This window comes from Melospiza melodia, chromosome 1, assembly GCF_035770615.1.
Source record: "Melospiza melodia melodia isolate bMelMel2 chromosome 1, bMelMel2.pri, whole genome shotgun sequence".
Classification (NCBI taxonomy): domain Eukaryota; kingdom Metazoa; phylum Chordata; class Aves; order Passeriformes; family Passerellidae; genus Melospiza; species Melospiza melodia.
The window spans coordinates 48,047,718-48,066,633 of NC_086194.1; the positions used below are offsets into that span (position 1 = coordinate 48,047,718).

General features: G+C 40.1%; 1 protein-coding gene across 6 annotated transcripts in view; it reads right to left on the reverse strand.

Annotated features, from left to right (window-relative positions):
- Positions 1-18,916, reverse strand: part of ELMO1 (engulfment and cell motility 1) — a 316,899-nt gene that overhangs the window by 19,802 nt on the left and 278,181 nt on the right. For all 6 annotated transcript variants that reach the window (XM_063157015.1, XM_063156989.1, XM_063157023.1 and 3 more), the window contains 2 exons: positions 9,389-9,552; positions 3,578-3,690 (listed from right to left, as the gene is read on the reverse strand). In XM_063157015.1, the coding sequence (XP_063013085.1) occupies positions 3,578-3,690; positions 9,389-9,552 (277 nt within the window). The remainder of the gene's footprint in view (positions 1-3,577; positions 3,691-9,388; positions 9,553-18,916) is intronic.

Below are 18,916 nucleotides of genomic sequence, written 5' to 3' on the forward strand. Positions count from 1 at the left end.
AACCCAGGAGTTACTGCTGCAATTCTCCTATGAAAACCTTGCAAGGGAAAGGCCATGTATTTTTTGGAAGCCCTAAGGATCCTGCTGGGACAACAATGATATTTCTGAATTTCAGCTACAGAGGGATTCTGCTACGATAATCCTGTGCTGAAACACAAAAAGCAGAGATCTGAATGTAGATACCTCATGGCTTAATCTTCAGCATCCTCCCAGTGAATCACCTGCTGGACTGGAGGCTTTCCAATGCTAAGTATATATGAAAGTGTTTAATCTCTTCTCAAAAGGCCATAAGAGGCTGTAAACTCCCTTCCCATTTTTTTGTAAGTCAATTTTTTCAACTTACTGTGACTAACCATGTGTGTCCTACCACATGTTCAAACAACAATCTTAATAGAAGTTTGCTCTGGAGCCTTTATCATGGGCTAAGGCCAGTTAATTATCTTTAAATGGGCAATTTAATGCTTTCAGCTTCTGTGTAGGGCACGTTCAGGTTCCTCTTGTACAATCTGTGGATTTGTGACATTTGTTCCAGGATTGTTTAAAGGGAAGAAAATAATCATAGGAAAGGCAAAAAACCGTGTACACACTTTAGTATTGACACCTACCTGATCGTGCTACCCTTACAAGTAGATTGCCACATAACAGGAAAATCGTGATGCCTCAGAAGAGGACTCATTTCTGTTTCAGCTCCATCCAACCTGGATGGACTACGGCCCTTTTGGAGCCTTGGTAATGCTCCATAGCAAGTGGAGTCAGTTGGAGCACCAGGCAGGTGATATGGACTCCTGAACCCCCTGAGGTAGCACCAGGCACCTGTACAGGGAGGTGGCTTTAGAGAGAGGAGATGGGGATGTGGGACAAAGCTAACAGAAGACACACTCAGAATCTGGGACCTCTACTGTTTTTATCAGGACATTCAGAGGAATTATCTGAAAGATTTACTGTCATAACATCTGAAAGGTTTACTGTCATAACGTTTAGCATCACTAGCTAAATTTAGGATTCTCCACTCATTTTACTTCATCTTCTAATTCTTGACATCATGACAGCCCTGGTTTTACAGTTTGTGCTGCTCTGGGGAACACGAGACTCTGAAGGATAAATACTGCTTTTAAGAGAGCCTCTTCCACTCGCTGTGATCTGCCATTTTGCTATTTGGACTGTGCTAGGCACTGTACATACCTAAAAAGGACCCTGATTGAATGGCTTACAAGCCAAGCATGCTTCATTAAATCACACTGTGTTAGGTCACAGAATCACAGAGTATGATGAGTTGTTGGAAGACATCCACAAGGATCATGGAATCCAACAACTGGTCCTGCACAAGACCATCCCCAAACAAACCAACCGTGTGCCTGAGAGCACTGTCCAAATGCTTCTTGAACCACTTCCCTGGGGAGCCTGTTCCAGTGTCTGATCACACTCCAGGTGAAAAACCTTTTTCTAATATCCAGCTGAAACCTCCTCTAAACTCAGCTTCATGCCATTTCCTCAGGTCCTGTCCCTGGGCACCACAGAGCAGAGATCAGTGTCTGCCCCTCCTGTTATCCTCTTGAGGAAGTTGCAATGAGGTTTCCCCTCAGTCTCCTCCAGGCTGAACAGACCAAATGACCTCAGCCACCTGGCTTCACTTCAAGGCTGTTCACCATCTTTGTTGCCCTCCTTTGGATGATTTCTAACAGCCTAATATCTTTTTTTTTTTTTACATTGTGGTGCCCCAAACTAAACACAGGACTCGAGGTGAGGCTGCCCCAGCTCAGAGCAGAGCAGGACAATCCCCTCCTTGCCAGCTGCCAATGCTGTGCCTGACGCACCCCAGGACAGGGTTGGCCATACTGAATTTAATCCTGGTGGCCTCACACATCATCATCCTCTAAATGGTTTTGTGTCTACGGCCTCCCTCACAAATGGTATTTTACCCTTCTGTTTCAGGGAATACAGGAAGTCTATCATAAAGCATACACAACTCTCAAGGGCATGTGGAAACATGACCTCCTAAATGGGCTTCCATCTGTGAAAAACAATCTATTTCAGTGAAGATAATGTTCTTTGAGGCATGGTTGCGTGTTTTATTTGTTTCCAAAGAATCGTGAATTATTTCTGACCCTGTATAAATATGACATCAAAGCAATTAATCTCATGACCTATAGAATTCACTCCAAGGCACAATAGGAAGCAACCCTCTCAACTGAGGATGAGAAGATTACATTGATTTAAAAAAAAAAAAAAATTTTTTAGCTTCAACTGTACTCTTATAAGTTGAATGAATTTATACTCCCTAAGGCTCTTGATCCTATAAATCATGAACTAACAACAATTTAAGATAAAATAAACAGTCTATCTTCCTCTTGGAGATCAGCCAAAAGAAGAATATTTGCTACAAATCCTGCTCCTTCCCTTGAATTTAAGTCATTTGGATTAGGCTGTGAGAGAGGAATAAAATAAACAACCCTCACTACTGGTAGCCGGACAAACTACACATTACTTTACCTACTTTCACTCCATGAGTATATTGGCGAAGGAAAATCATGTATCATGCCTCTCTATCCAGTCTGTACAGAAACTCACAGTGGAATATTGACCATTTGTCTGTGCAGTGGGCTTCAGGGGTGTTTGTATGCCTGACAGAGAGGTTACAAAGAACCTACATTAAGGAAAATTGCCTCCTTGTTTTTAAGGAAGGAGGCATTGCAGGGATACTTCTCTCTGTGAAGAATGCACCTCTCCCCAATGAATCTGAAGGTCTCAAATATTGATCTTTGTCAGTTATTACTCTTAGCTTTTGTAACTTTCCAATTTGTTCTGTATTTACAGAGGAAAACAAACAGTAATCTGAATCCTCACAAAATGAGGGATTTAAAGAGAAATTTTGGATATGACTTCTAATTAATCTCCTGAATTTACACTATGTCCCCATTACATTATCTGGAGAAGGAAACGTGCATCTCTGAAGGGAAAAGAACCATAGGGAGTTTCACTGCATAGAATGAGCAATGACTCATAGAATTGGGAAAATAATCTTCTCATATCAATCAAGTATTCATAGAAGGTACACGAATTACTGATAAAAGTGCTTGCAAAAAGCATGTTTAAACACCATAATAAAATTACATGGCAATGTAAGACTAAAACAAAGGACAGGCAGTACTAGAGGGAGGGGTGCAGAATGAACTCATTGCATACATAAAGGTGATCAAAGACTGAGAGATTAAAATTCAAGTTTCATGTGCTATTCCTGCAAAGACATTGTTTTGAGATGAACAAGAAGTCTGGACATTCAGGTAGAAATCAAAATACTAATTTCAGAATGTGAGACCGCTGCTTGAGATTTTGTCAAAGGCTGAACTTGTTCCAGATCATCTGTGTGATAAGGCTGAAAGATCATTTGTGTGATAAGTTTCAGGGAAACAGGAAATCCTGAAAATTTGTGACTTGGAGATGCTTTCAGATGCCTCTTGGTAAAAGCAGTCAAGACAGCAATACAACCAAGGATCCTGCCAATGAAAACAGTGTTCCTCAGCTCAACCTACAGACCAAAGTGACAATATAAGGCCAGACTGGGGAGTCTGAGCTGTACCTTGCCGACGCCGACTGTTGAGTTTCCTAAAGCAGGTGCCCTCCACAAGCCGATTGAGACGTTGCTGCTTGATCAGTTCTAAGATCTCTGGCTGAATCTTCTCCTTTAGTTCCCTTGGGAGAGAAAGTAGGCACTTGTAAAATTCAATCAAAGACCATCCTTCCTCTGAAACAGAGTCTCACAAGATGATTCTGCAGGGTGTTTGAAGAGGACTTCAGTCATAGACAAGCCCAGGTCAGAATCTAGTCTGCCCCAGAAAAAAAACCCCTTTTTCTTTTAACAAAGAACAGGAGTCAGGATATCTTTGTTGTAGACATCTCCCTGTTACAACATCAGTGTATGACTCAGGCAAGTTGCCTGTTTTTGTATTACTTTCCTCATTCTAAAAATAACACTTGCTATAATGCATCAACAAGATTTTTCCATAGCAAATAATGCTCTTTCATCATAGGAGCCCTGTGAAGCTTATTTTAGAGTCTGTCACCTTCTGTTGCATGATCCTATGCCGGTATACTTCTCTAGCACTATTATTTAGGGCAACACAAGAAGGCTAGAACACTTTGAAACAACAATAAAAAGTAGGGAGCAATGCCAATGAGCAAAACTAATAATGATCAGAGCTATATTCTTGTCCTTAATCTCATATAATTTGATTACTTTATTATTATCAGAATTTGTGGAAGACTAATTCATGACTAGGGAACACCCAAGGATCCAACTTCATCTTTGCACAGGAGGGCAGAGACCTACAATACATCTAGAAATAATCATATACATTCTTCAGAAAATCCATTTTCTCCATCCTATTTTGATAAGAGTTCAACATGTCAAGAACTAGGCAGAAAACATATGCACATGATATTTAAAGTTCAATTTCGTACGCCATCACATGGATTCACAGATGTCTGAATTCATCAGTTATATCCTCACTTAGATTCATTAAGAATACATAAAAGACAGGTTTAAACATCAACTCGACAGCAAGCCTAGTAAGATTAAAAAGAAATAACTGAATGTGTAGAAGATTTATAAAATATGAAGTTTGTCAGAACCATAATTTTGCATTGCTGTGCAAATTGGGTAATACCAGAAATCATTCTGTCTGGCAGTATGTTCCAGCAATCATCATCAAAAGGAAGCTAAGCTGTGGTATCCCATAGAGACAACAAAAAAATTTTCCCTTCTTGAAAACTTAGGAAGCCCATTCTCTGCTGATTTCCACACTCATTTGGATCCTACGCCTTTGATCTGCCAGACCCCCACTGAAATCACTGCCAATCCTCTGCTACAAAGATCAGGCCTTTAGAATAAAATGCCCTCTTTCCCCTAGGTGTTGACAAAATGATTGGATGCATAACCCACTGCATATTTACGAGCTGTGAAAATCTAGGGGGTCAAAAACCCAAGGAAACATTGTAACTATAGAAACAGGTCATCTTTTGGAAATGTGTTATTAGTCCTTTAGGACTTGAATTTTCAACCACTGCTGTTTTCCCATTGGGATCTAAGATATAAATATGTTGAATGGTTAAATACTGTGATTAAAATAATTTTGTGCTTGACTGAATGTCTTGCCTTTATTGAGCTTGTGAGCTTCTCTGTTCCTCAGGTAAAACCTGACAGCAGGGGCAGGGGCTGAGGATAACAGTGTTAAAACACAAGTGTGGATTACTCAGCAGTTCAGGCTGCTGACTAAATCTCCAGCTGGAGTAATTTCAAACATTCAAGACTGGTATAAACATCAGTTTGATAGTTAGGTAGTTTAACGCAGAAATTGGATGGTTATCATTAAGTAGGTGTTAAGGATATCATAACATTATATTTGCAAGACACTACCAAAAAACCAAAAATGAATGGGTCACCCAGCACATTAACATCTGAATGTTTGCTCATAACATTCTGTCTTCTGGCCTCTAATGCCCCACCTGCCCTTAACAAACCAGGGGAAGAGAAGGACGTTTTAACCAATCCAAAATGAAACAGGTAATCCTCTCTAAAATACTTCAGTGCCTAAGGTAGACTTTGCATGGGAGAAGGGGATGTAAGAAAGAAGGGACCTTTGGTTATGTTCTGGAAGCCCTCTGCACACATACTATGTTCTGGAAGCCCTCTGCACACATACATTTTTGCTCTCACAGTCGTAAAGCTCAGTGTGCTACTCTCTTCTGTTTGATGGTCCTTGCCTGATCACACAGAGGTTGTGGAGGCAACTCATTTTTCCATGCAGAAACAGTCCCTGGTAACTCTCGACTTAGTGAAAGACTGTAAGACCATCGTGCCCTTGCCATGGTGACTTTCTGCACTTACTGTCCTCAGCAGCACATGCCAACACATGGTTACTCTGACTTGTATGGTTCTCAGCCATTTTTCTGACATCATGACTCCAGAAATATTTTTGCAAGGTGATCCTGCCACTCAGTGCTCCTCACTGTCAAGGTTTCTGTTGCACCATTTTGAGGTGACAGAAATGGGTCAGAACAATCAAACCAACTCTATTTCCTTCTGAAAGACACCTGAATGCAACAAAGTTCTGTTCCTCACCATCAGTATCTAAAGACAGGATGGTTAGGAAAACAATCTTTGTGCAAGAAATACGTCCTCCTGCCTAATTTTAAAACCCATCAGGAACAATCAGCTAAAGGAAGATCATAAATGCAAATACATTTTGTGAATATTTATTTATTGTCCCTCAGATGACATTTGCTTAACAGTTTGTACTTTGTGAAGAGAGAGAACAGACTTAAGTCTAAGGAGACAGTGACTTTAAAAACTGCCAGTAGTTTCCTACTGTCTTTCCGGCCCATAAGAACATAAAAAGTTTGTGCACTGGTAAGACAGAGGGGTGGAGAGAAACACACATTATTATGTATGTTTGCTAATTTTGTGATCTCACTGGTCTTAACACTGGAGGCAATACTAACAGCAGTTACTTGTTTTTAAAATATCTGAAAATCATTAGAAATTATTTTCAAGATTTTCACATTAGACAAATTCTTCTTCAGCACCAGGTAAAACTGTCTCCAGCTTTTACCTTTCCAGCTTATAGTTAAAACTCACTTGACAGTGGTCTTCTTTCCAGAATGGGGCATATTACAGACATTTAAATTATTACAAGGCAATGAGAGACTAATCCCAGAACTGGTTTCATATGTTTTGTCCTTTTGGACATTTCCAAAGGGAAATTTTGGAAATGTCCAAAAGGCATCTTTCTGGTGTCTAGCTATGCTCCCTCATCTGATCATGCATTCAGAGCAGGTAGTAGTGACTCTTTCTAACACTGCAGAGAAATATGAAGGATAAAAAACAGAAAAGCATCCAGACACCTTCCTCGCTTTCACTGTGTGTTGCTGATTTTCACACAGATGTTGCTTAGTAATGGCTCCCTAGTTGCCATTAACTCTCCTTTAACCAGCAAGTCCCTAACTGGATGCCCAGTTATGCCCAGTCCCTAACTAGCATTAACCCATCTCTGTTGCCATTTAATTTGTCAAGGAGATCTCTGGTCCTCTATTGGTCCACAGGATTCCTAGCCAACTTCTTCTACAGCCATTCAAAATGAAACTGGAATACTTTAACATTTCATTATGGAACAGCCATTTGGATGACCAATAATGATACCAATTCCCTGACTCTCTTCTGAAGGACTTTCTATTTTTCCTAATCAAAAGTAGATATTGATAAAGCTTTACTTCATATGATACAACAATGCTCATATAAAAGAAACAACTAATCCTTGCAAAACAAAGTTGTTGTAGTTATGAGGATCTAAGGCAACACATTCCAGTTTACATTCAAACCAACTTCACTGAAGCTTCTCTTATCCAGCAGCTTGGACGCTTAAAACCACAGTGCTTCATACAATGAACAGAAAAAGAAAGACTTCTATCATGTTCAAGGCAGGAAAAGCCATTCCCTGATTGCCATATCCTCAAGCAGAATTAAACAAGGTCTGCTGATGTTACAGACACCATTGTGCACAATCTCTTTTAGCATATCTGTAGGGCTTTAAAATATACAGCACAGCCACGATTGCTCTTTTCACTCTCAGTCTCTTTCCCTACAATGGGGCCATGATTCTGCACTTCTATCAGCTGTGCCATCTATGCAATTTGACAGAGTTCAGTACAGGGAATCAAATCAAAGCACAAAATGAAAGGACTGTTTCTTTTCACAGTCAAGAACAAGTGATCATGGATGTAATCAAAATGCAAATGCACAGAGTTAAATCTCTGCAAATGCAGTTGTGATTGCTTAAACACCTTATTGATTTACTTAGCCTTCATAGCCTTTAGGCTTAGCCTTTATCCTGAATTTGAAATGATTCTCTGGTAACACTTCAGTTGCCTTTAACTATTTCTGTTGGCTGTTTCACTTGCTCCGTGGTGGGGAAGGAGACTCTGCACTGTGGCAGCAACTAGCCAGAGTGGCACTGTAAATTAAGAGTTTGCACAGGGCATTTGCAACTCTTTCAGTGCTAGGTGATGGTGCAAGAGAATATAAATAATTGACCTGCATCATACTTAAACTGTTGAGTCATAAGGAAACCAGGGAAGATGAGAAGCTTTGGTGATGAGTTCACAGTTCTGAGCAGCCTGGAACTGCTAAATGTTGCAGGGAATTTGCAGGGGGTTTCTGAGCAGTGTAACAATACAAAACTAACTGGAACCATTTGCAAATTTTTAATTGATGCATTACTACCAGTGACATCAGTTCTAATTGGGCATTAGGTTGTATCTTCTAACACACTGGAAACATAAAAGAAGCAGTCCCCCTTTGATTCACACTGGTATGGTTAAAATTTAGTTTGTAATTCCATTTTGCTTACACTTCCACTGTTGCCTTGCTGCCCCTGGAGGAATGTGTCCCCAGAGCTTGTACTTAGATATTTGTATCCTTCAGAAACAAATCCAAATTAATACCCTGCTTCTGAATCCTGGAATGCTCTGGTCTAAATCCATTTCTATACTTTTGCCTTGGAAAAGGAGATTTAGAGTATCATGAGGTATTCCACTTGCAAGAGTCAGGATTTCATGACATTTCAGCTGATGCTTCTGGAGCCCTCACCATCTCTCAGCTGATCTCAAAAGCTTCCTGCTATTCTCAGCACAGCATTTGCACAGCACAGAGTCTGCATCTGTCCTGTGCCATCAGTTCAGCCACAAGCCCAGACCTGGTCCAGAGCCAAGTGCAGCCTCTTCTCCTCATGTAACAGAACAAAGGGTATTCTGAGACATGAGAAAGAGCTATGGAGGCAATATTAGCCTTCCATACTTTGCAGTAAACAACAAGCAAAGGGCTGGCAAGCTGTCAGAATGTTGCTACAAATAAGTAAATTAATGCTTGTCATTAACACCAATTTATAATAATGTTATATACAAGGACAGCTCTTTTGGAAAGTTAGTGTGTGTTGGCTCCTCTTCTTCTGGGCTTCTCCCTGTCTTGCTCAGAGGGGCTTTAACAGAAGACAAAGTTGTGGTGTTTGATTAGTTTGATTTTATTTTGAAAGACACTACTAGCACCAAAATCAGACTCACAATCATGCAGAGCTAGGAAATGTCAAAGCACTGTTTCATATAAAGAAGCCAAGAGAAATCCTGCTGGGATTTGCCAAATTTCACTGAACTCAAGGAAAAAGTTATGATTCCCAGCAGAAGAAAACATGTACTTTAAGCAGATGCCTTGCTACTGCTTTTGAGCACAGATCCCTGGACAGCTTTTCTCCCTGGGATTCCCCAGAAGAGCTCACAAATGTCATTCTCCCTTGTTAATCATTCCATGAAAAAATGAGTGGGGAGAGAAGACAATACTTACAGAATTGGACGAGACTGGAAATCTTCCTGGTTCATTCTTTCGGACTGGCGTATTTTCAATATTTCTGTGTAACTGAGATTCTGAAGTTTGCTCTTGAATTGATCCAGAGAGCTAGGCTTGGTAGTGAGTGCTCTCATTATCTGTTCTTTCACTACCTGCATTACCTGCAGTTGACAAGGAAAGAAAAAGAAGCTGTGTTAACACTTTCTGTGTGTTTGTTCCAAATCTTATTCTGGGTCACGCTAAGGTTTCTAGGTACTGAACATGATTAGCTTATGTGGTCTCTTAGACAAATTTTCAGCAACATAACTAGAAAATAAGCCAACTTCTGACAGGGCATCACAACCTACATCAAAAGCTCATCTGCTCAGTGACAAAACCGGGGTTTTTTGAGGGTGGTGGGGAGCTGCCAACTGGCCCATTGCTTCTTTTTATCCCTTATACCCAGAGGCAATGGGCACACACTGGAACACTGGAACCACTTTAAACCCCTCTGAACAACAGGAAACACGTTTTCACTGGAGGGTGACCAAACACTTGCACAGGTTGCCCAGGGAGGTGATGGATTCTCCATCCTTGGACACACAAAGAAACTCAGGACATGGTCCTGGGCAACTGGCTCTGCATAGCCCTGCTTGAGGAAAGGCTGACCAGGTGATTTTCAGAGGTAAAACCAACCTCAACCCCTTTGAGATTCCATGAGAGCCTTACAGTGCAGGCACGTTCTGGCCATACACAGTGAAGGAAAGAGAACTCACTAAAAGAGACCATTAGTCAGGGAAAGAGAGAGATCACTTTGCCAAGGATATTACAGGATTGCTTTTGAATAAATGCCATAAACAATGCAAAACCAAAAAATGAGAATGAAGGATGGCTAGGCAACAGCCATCTATTCTGCATAATAGTTATTTTTTCAGGACAAAACTGCTGAGACACAGTTAACTAAAGAGAATTGCTTGGATCTAGTTCAGATAAATACATGTGAGAGATTACTCTCTGTCTCTCCATAATCCTAGACTCATTTCCTTGGGGATGGTGCAAGTTACACACTTCAAAATATTTATCTGATGATGTGCCTAAATTTGCTGAAAGAATAATTTATCATACTCAGAAAGGTCCATCACACCCAAATGTCAAAGCTAAAAACAAGTAGGAACCCCAGTATCAAAATGGTAATGACAGAAATCAACAGTTACACAAACAGAAGGCAAACTTTTTACTGTGCTGGTAATTTTCCTCTATTCTTTCATCTTCACCATGCATCTTAAAACAGAAACTCAGCCCCTCAGAGGTTCCCTAATAATTCCAAAACCTTCTATTTCATATAAATATTTAATTGTTTCACATGTGTTGCCTCAATCTTCTAACTCACTGCCTGCACTGCTTTCTATTTTTGCTTCCTGAGATGTACCTTCTTTCTCAGATGGCATCTAAGCACTCATTTTAGCTGGTCCAGCTGGTAAAACTAAGGAACTAAAGAACTGAAGAATTACTTAGCTGGTCTAATAGTGAGAAATGGTACTTCTCTATTGAAAGAGGAACTCCTGACTGGCACCTGACCACTCAGAGGAATTAACACCTCCTTGCCTGCATTCACAGTGTCCACACCAGTCCAAGTGGGAAAGGTGCTGTCACACCTCAGAAATGACAAACCACTGTAAAACCCAAACAATCTGAATGCTGATGGATCATGCCCAACAAGGTGAGTGGCATAATTCTACTGATTTCACTGGGTCTTGCTTTAACAAGTAAAAGGGCTTATGTAATGAAGAACATGTCCACAAAGGAAACATCCGCAAAGGAACAGCAGGAAAGAGTGAAACAGAAAATTCTAGTGCCAAGATGGATGTTTAAAAATATGTTCTGTCTTCCTCTTTCTGCCTTCTCGACAATGACTACCTATCACTACTAATTATTTTAAAATATAAATATAAAGCTGCAATATAATTTTGAAATATGCAAAATTATATTCATGCATATAATTTCAGTTTCATGACTTCGTTCAAATTTCTATAGAGCTCTGATTTTTTGTTGCTTACATAAAGATTTAGTTTCCTAAATTCAGGGACTCACAATAGGGAAGCTGTCTCTTACAAGCACTTTTTCTCATAAAAAAAATGGACAAACAACTTAAATAATTTATTTTAGGGAATTGCATGCATGAGGATCTTTCCAGTCTGATCTCTAAACTATCTACATGAAGCAGTTCTCATTCTTGGATAAACTGTGAAAAAGAAGTTCAAATTCAGTAGATTTGGAGCTCTGTCACTTAGGCTTATTTGCAACACCCTTCTCTGTAATTAATTTTTAGAGTTAACAAGCAAATAATGAAAATTCCTCTTCTCTGCTGTTGTGTGGAAGGTCATTCACGGGGTATCATGAGAGCCCCTTGGTGTAGAGGCTGCCCCTGCCCCTGAGAGAGAAGGCAGGAGGTGTATGCTCCAGGGCCAGCACGTAATGGGACAATCTCTTGCCTTGTAATGTTTATAGCCAACACTGTTTAACTAGCTGGCCAAAGTGTCAAAGCTGCTGCTTCTACTGAGTCTCCTGAGCATTTGGGAATCACTGCCAAGGACTTCTAATCTGTTCAATTTCCAATGCTCAGTTGCCAGCCTTTGATTACTGCTCTCTGAGAGGCAGCGTCAACCTTTCCTCCTCATGTATCTGACCTTACAATGAAATTAAATGTATTCTCCACTCAGTGTGATTGCACATAGACACTGTAGACAGTTGTTTCAATTACATTATGCTTTGCTACTCTTACTGAGAAATGAGTGTTTCAGAGGATGCATTTACTTTAAATCATGTGCTTTTCATCTGACAAACTCTTTTATGGGTAAGAGAATCCAAGTTCTGTGTTGCAACTAAGAGAGGTAAATTCACTGAGCACATGAAGAGAAAGACAATAGGAAGAAAACAACAATATTTTTTTTCAATTAAACACATAGGACTTTATTCCCCAGATTTTGTATCCATTTAACATATTTCTACAGCTACTATCCTGCCATGACATTTTTTCATTAAGCTGTTTTAGTCTAGTTTGTTATGTGTTTTGCTTATTTGACCTCATCTTTGTCATATCATATTCTGACTACTTTGGCTTTCCAACATTTACCCCCTCTCCTCTCTCTTTCTTGCCATGACAATTTTTGCCTGTGCAAATAAAGTCAGTTCTTCCTGGATGGAGCAGAGGTCTGAACTTGGGCTCTAAAACAAGGGGTCAAAATAAAAAGAGTGAGACATTGTTAATACCAAAAGGAGTGGTTTATCAGGGCCAAATTCTACAGCATGCTTCTCACTGATATTATTTCAGCAGCTTGCTTGCAGCTACAGAAAGCACAAACCTTTCTACTCTCCTTACCCCATACTGATGTAAAACTTGCTCTTGATACTGACAGAGAAGCCACGCAGCCCTCTCAGACACGCACCACTAGCCTGCAGGATTCTGGAAATTTAAGCCTGAGCCTTCCACCTTCCACTCACCAGATACACTCCTTCCACAAACTCACAGCATCAATCTTTTCAGAAACCTCCTCCAGAACAGCCTGAAGGCCCAGATGTTCACAACAATCCATCTGGGATGTTACCCAAGTGATAGTGGCTTTGCACTGAAAAAGGGTACGTTTGGATTAGGTATGAGAGAGAAATTCTTACTGTGAGAATAAAGATTGCCCAGTGAAGCTGTGCATGCCTCACCCCTGGAAGTGTTCAAGGCAGGCTGGGTGGGGCTTTGAGTAACCTGGCTAAGTGGAAAGCATCCCTTTCCCTGTCCATGGTGGTAGGGCTTGAACTAGATGGTCTTTAGGGCCCCAGATCACACCATGATCCTCTGATCTGTGGAGCACCAGACAGGAGATGAACTCTTCTCATAATTTCCCCACAATATCAATGTTTCACTTGGATAAGGACGCCTTTTGATGTGCAATGACACCAGCAAGAACACGTCTGGATGCCATCAGAGAAGCCTCTAAGTTGTACCTCTTGTATTTTGGGGGAGTTGTTACACTGATTGCTGCTTGGATGGCTGACTCAGGGGCTTGGGTGTGTCAGCATGTAGTGCTGACCTACTGCTATTGATCTTGACAGTTCACCTTCCTTCTGCACAGACAAGTCTTGGATATAAATAACCCACACAACAATGATGTGCTTAGTTCAGTGCTTTCCTGATTTGGCTCAACATTATCAAGTACTGCAAGGTGTGATTCCCCCACCTCACTGCAGCATTGATAAAAGAGCAGCCACTGAACTGCCCTTCATCTGGAGACTCCTCTCTACAACCAGACTTGAAGAACCTGAGATGTGAGAAGTTTCAGGCCCTCATTCTCTAGCTTTTTCACTTGACGGTTTAAAAATCATCCAGCCAACAAACAGGGAACTGGAGGAAAGACATCTCTTTGCAAATTGGTTGTCAAAAATTAATACTTAGCTTCCTTCCTATCTAAATGTTCCTGAAAAAAAAAAGTAGCTTGGTTAATACAAGTTAAATAATGAAGGTAGAAACAATTTAGCGATTGAGATCCAGCTTGATCATTTCAGTGTCACAAAGAGATTTCCTTCATTTAAATCCACAAGGCAGGCAAAACCAAGGTTGTAGGATGAAATAGTTGAAACACTGTTAATGAACAGTGCTCACTGACAAAGGAGGCTGTAAAGAAAATTTAATTCTGAAGGGAAAGGAAACAACTTCAGTTTACCATCAGCCTGTCAACTCCTTTAATGAAAACTTTACATGTTTAATGTGTGCAGCAGGTAATTTGAGACATTTTTTAGACTGTTCCAAAGGATAAATTGTTACAACTAGATCAATGGTTATGTTTTCAGAGTACTCAGAAGAGTCATCCTGAGAGGCTTCAAGGTCCTTGGAAGATAATTTAATGGTAATTCCCCCCACTCCCCACCCCAATCTCCACATATTGCTGTCTGTGAATTCACTACACCAGTCTCTCAGTCACAGCCTGTACCAAACATTCACTCCACATTACTTTAGAATATTAATCTAAACATGCCCTCCTACACAAGCAAGTTTAAACTCAGTGCTGGCACAATCTAACCATTGACAAGAGACTCCAAAATTCCAGACCATTACTTCTATTAGAGTCTGTGTACTCTGGAATTACAAAAACCCCCCAGTTTGCAATCTTCTTAGCTATTCCAGAACACAAGGACAGTTACTGTAGCCAGCGATAAAGAGGCAACTCTAAGCTGTCTGGATGTACGTAGCCACAGGAATAATTAAGTTGATTCATTTTCAGGAAGCAGGATGAGAAAGCAGCTGTCAGAGGATTTAGCAGATATAAGCTCTGACACATTCTATCTCTTCATTTTTCTGCTGAATTTAAAACCTATTGCAAAAAAGTTTGTGTTGCGGTGATTTTGGCTCTCTTTTCTTTCTTTCTTTCCTTCCTTCTTTCCTTTTCTCTTGTGATTGCAATTTCCAGTATGACCCAAGATATTTTTCCGTCTGCAGAAAAGAGACTTGAAACAATGCAATGGTTTTGATCAAGCTGAGCAGTCTGTTTCCATGCAGGATCAGCATCAGTATCCAGTTCAGCAGTGACTATCATTCTGCAGAACAAATGAGCACACCTAGCAGACGTGACGATGGGGCTGAGAGATAGGAGATATGACAGCAGTTCCACACAAGGTGTTTAACAGGTCTGTAGCAGGAGTCAGAAAACCTGATGCTGTAGCAATACATCAAAGTGAAATCCTGTTCACAGCTTCAGGACCCAAATAATTGCCTGCCCTCTGGTGAGGAAAAGAGGGAAGAGAACTTGAAGAGCCTGACCTTGCACTGGATTCCAAGATACAAGTAGTAAAGAAAGAAAAGGCCGAAGATTGAGTGGTCACAACTGTTTTACATTTCAGAAAAGCTGATTTTTCTGATTTTTATTTTCCCTTGACTAATGAATCCCAGGTGTGGGAAAAAAAACCACACAGTTCTTGGGAACTGATGGGCTGAGACTACTCTTAATTCAAGACTATGGAAGAGGAGATGGAGGATTCTTTACATTCTTGTGAGAAAGATGGAATAATAGCATCAGGGTTGTGAGCACATGGCTAATGAGCACCGTGAAACAGGGTGTGAAAGGGAGGCTGAGGAAAAACAAGGAAGGGGTCTGAGGAGTGCTACGTCTGAAGAAGGTGATGTAAAAAAGTTCAGTTCCCTGCAAGAGATTGCCACCTTACTGTGCTATTGCATGTGAGCACCTTGTAAATCATGTTCAGAGGAAATGGACCATTTATTGCTGAGCTCCATCATATTACATCCCTGGGCTACTCCACCTCTACAGGAAGGGTCAGTGGCCACAGCTTGACTTGGCACTTTCCAAAAGCTCCCAGAGTTCTGTTATCTGCACTGATGATTTTTCCCTTGGATACACAGATCCTGATGGAGAACCACTGGATACCCATGGAGGCCTCCAGCTCTCTTTTAACATTACTGTTTATTTTCTCAATTAAACCCAGTAACAGTGGCAGAAGCTTTGGCTGGGGGCACGACTCATCTTGAACTTAATTGAGAAAAAGACAAAGAGCTGTCACAAAATTCCACTGAAGGGTAATATGGCTAAAGGAATGGGCAAGAAGATGATTTTTACAAGGAATGGGAACAGACTAGAGTATACAAAGGAAAATGAAAGCAAGCTAGTAGGAAGGGTGTTATAAATGTGGAAAAGTGACCAGAGCAGGAACAAAGCTTTCAGGAGGGACTATCAGCATGAGGAGGAAGGCATCTGAAGGATGACTTGCAACAAAATAAATAAAAATGGGGACAAGTCTGAAGAAGAAAAAAGAGGATATGATAGATATTGCATTTCAACAGAAAATGAAGGCTAAAGGAAAAGAAGAAATGAGATTTTTTTAGAAGTTCAGTTAAATGGAAATAGGAAAACAGAGGGTAAAATATGGGGGAAATTATATATTTCTAAAAATATGGCTCAGGAAGCAACTGACTGAAAGGAAATCTTCCTTAAGGACTGGCCAGAGGAAGTTGAGGATAAAATTAATAGCAACAGAAAGGGAAGTGAACAGCAGTCCTTTACAAACTGGAAATGTGAATGGGTTTAGAATCATCATCAAAATACAAGCAAACACTCTCCATAATTTCTTCATTTTGATAAGAGACAAAGTGGAAGAAGTTCACTGTCTTCTTTCAGGACTAAAATCAGAGGTCACACACAAATGCAAGGGGTTCTATTCAAAACAATCCTAATCTACACACACAGGTCAAATATAATTTTCTTGGGTAATACTGGGCTGAAACAGGAATGACTGATAGACAGGAAACCTCTTCCTCACATTAAATATTTGCAGAAAACTATTTGCATCAGAAGTAAGGATTAAAATTCTTTTCCTGTTTGTGCTTTGTGCCTTGAGGTAGTCACAGCAAGAAATAAGTGCTGTGTGACAATGTTTCTGCCCCAGTAAAATGATATACAAAGTTAATATGACAGTTTTTGTAAACTTTCCTGTTAGTTAATTGAAGTCTTAGGTCAGACAATATTACAGTATTTCCCCCAGTGTCTGACAACCTCCTTTGGCAAAATAAAACATGTACAAAATCATTTGTGGGTGGCATTTAATCCAGGGCTTTGCACAGACAAAATGTACTGATCTTCTCAAACAAAATGTTAAGCGAGGGGAGCGGGGAAATGAGGAGATATTTGTATCCTTAGTCATATACTAACATAATAATTAACATGTCAAATAATATGTTGTAAATTCTAATGAAAAACAATGTGAGAGTTGCCCATGATTAGGAATATAGGAACATACATTTGGGTGCTGCTTCCCTTAATTATATTAAATGGCATATACTAAATGAAAATTAACTTAATATATTGGCAAACTGCTGGTTCTGCAGGAGGAAAACAAGGACAGGATTCTATCAGACAGCTTTTTTTCCCCTAGGAAAACATAGAAATCAAAGAACTCAAGTCCTACATATTAATGATGAATTAAAAAAAGACTCTTTAAATGGGTACAAAAACAGGAAAAGTGGCAGAGCAAATTTGCTAAAGAAGTCAAACAGAAGGGTCTGGAATCACTGCTCAGTATATCTGAAAAATGGATAAAACAGTAAAAACAACATTACAGCTTCATATCTTCCTATCTCCTTTAGCTGAGACAAAAGCAAATAAAGGTGTGGTCAGCTGAGAGGTCTCCAGGCTCCCTCACCAGCTGGACCCACAGCGCTGAGGTCCCTGCTGTCCGAGGTAAGAAAGGCCACATGGCATTGCAGGGGTGCAAGCCTGCCACTGTCCCTGCCTGTGTCGTCCCTCTCCTTGTCTCCAGTCAACTCCAGGGACTCTCCAGCCTAATTTCTAAAGGGAAGGGGAGCCAGTGAAACAGGTTCATGTCTTTTTAACACCAAAGCAAAAAAAAAAAATGGAGTTCCTTAGTCATATAAGAGACCAACAAATAAATCAGCTAGCACAAAGCACCAGGCAATATGAGTACAGCTCCTCTACCTTTCAACTGCATACCTCTCCTCCTTGCTAACCTTGTCCCAAACCTGACAGACCTGGAAAATCCATCCAGTGTGTCCATGAACTCCACTTGTTTTCAGTAAAAAATCCAGCCAAATTTCCCCATGAACATTTTTCACAAAGAAGGAGATTTGCCTGTGAAATATGTTCAACAATTAAACACTCTATATGCAAAAGCTCTGCAATTTTGCCAAGCTTTGCCTATACCTATGTAGTACTTATGTAATACTTGCTGTTCGTTCAGCAAGTCCAAAAGTCGGCTCACCACCCAAACAGTAAAATTTCTTGTTTAGTTAAAAGTATCCCCTCACATTTATTCTGTTACTTACATGAACAAAGGAAAATAGAAGCTGGAAGTTTCAGCTTTTGTTTTCTGGACCTGACATACAAAAAAAAAGTGAGGTTTTCTGGGCCTCACTTTCCCATATTTATAACACCCTTCTTACTAGCTTGCCTTCATTTCCCTTTGTGTACTGACATAAGTGACTTTCACAATTTCATTGCTACCTTCTTATTTTCTTTACTGTTTGTTTGCTTTTGGGCATTGCATTTTATTAGAAAAGTGAAACTTCCAAAATTTCTACCTAACAAAATCATGAAAGACTGAAAATGGGGTTTTGGATTCAGTTCTTTGAATTAGAAAGGTAAATTGCATATTTAGGCTTTTCTGATGAATGCATAAACCAAATGTTTGGTATGCTCATGTTAGACTACTTCATTCAGTTCCATTATTTGCATGCCCTTACAGTTAAGGTAACTAATCAGGCTGAGCATCTAGGAATGATGCAAAAGTCAGTTGTTCAGATGTGCCATGCCTCTGAATGAGCCTACATGCTATTTTACATCATAATTTTTAACAAAGTAAGCTGTCATCATTTTTAGGTAAAGCCTTGTTTTCATATTAATGCCCCTGAAGAAAAGTGAGCTGACAAATGTGCCTAAAGAACACAAATTTTTTAGCACATCTCATATTAATAACTGTTTTTAGTGATAATTGCATTGTTATCAGAGATTCCAGTGTGTGCCACAATAATAAAAA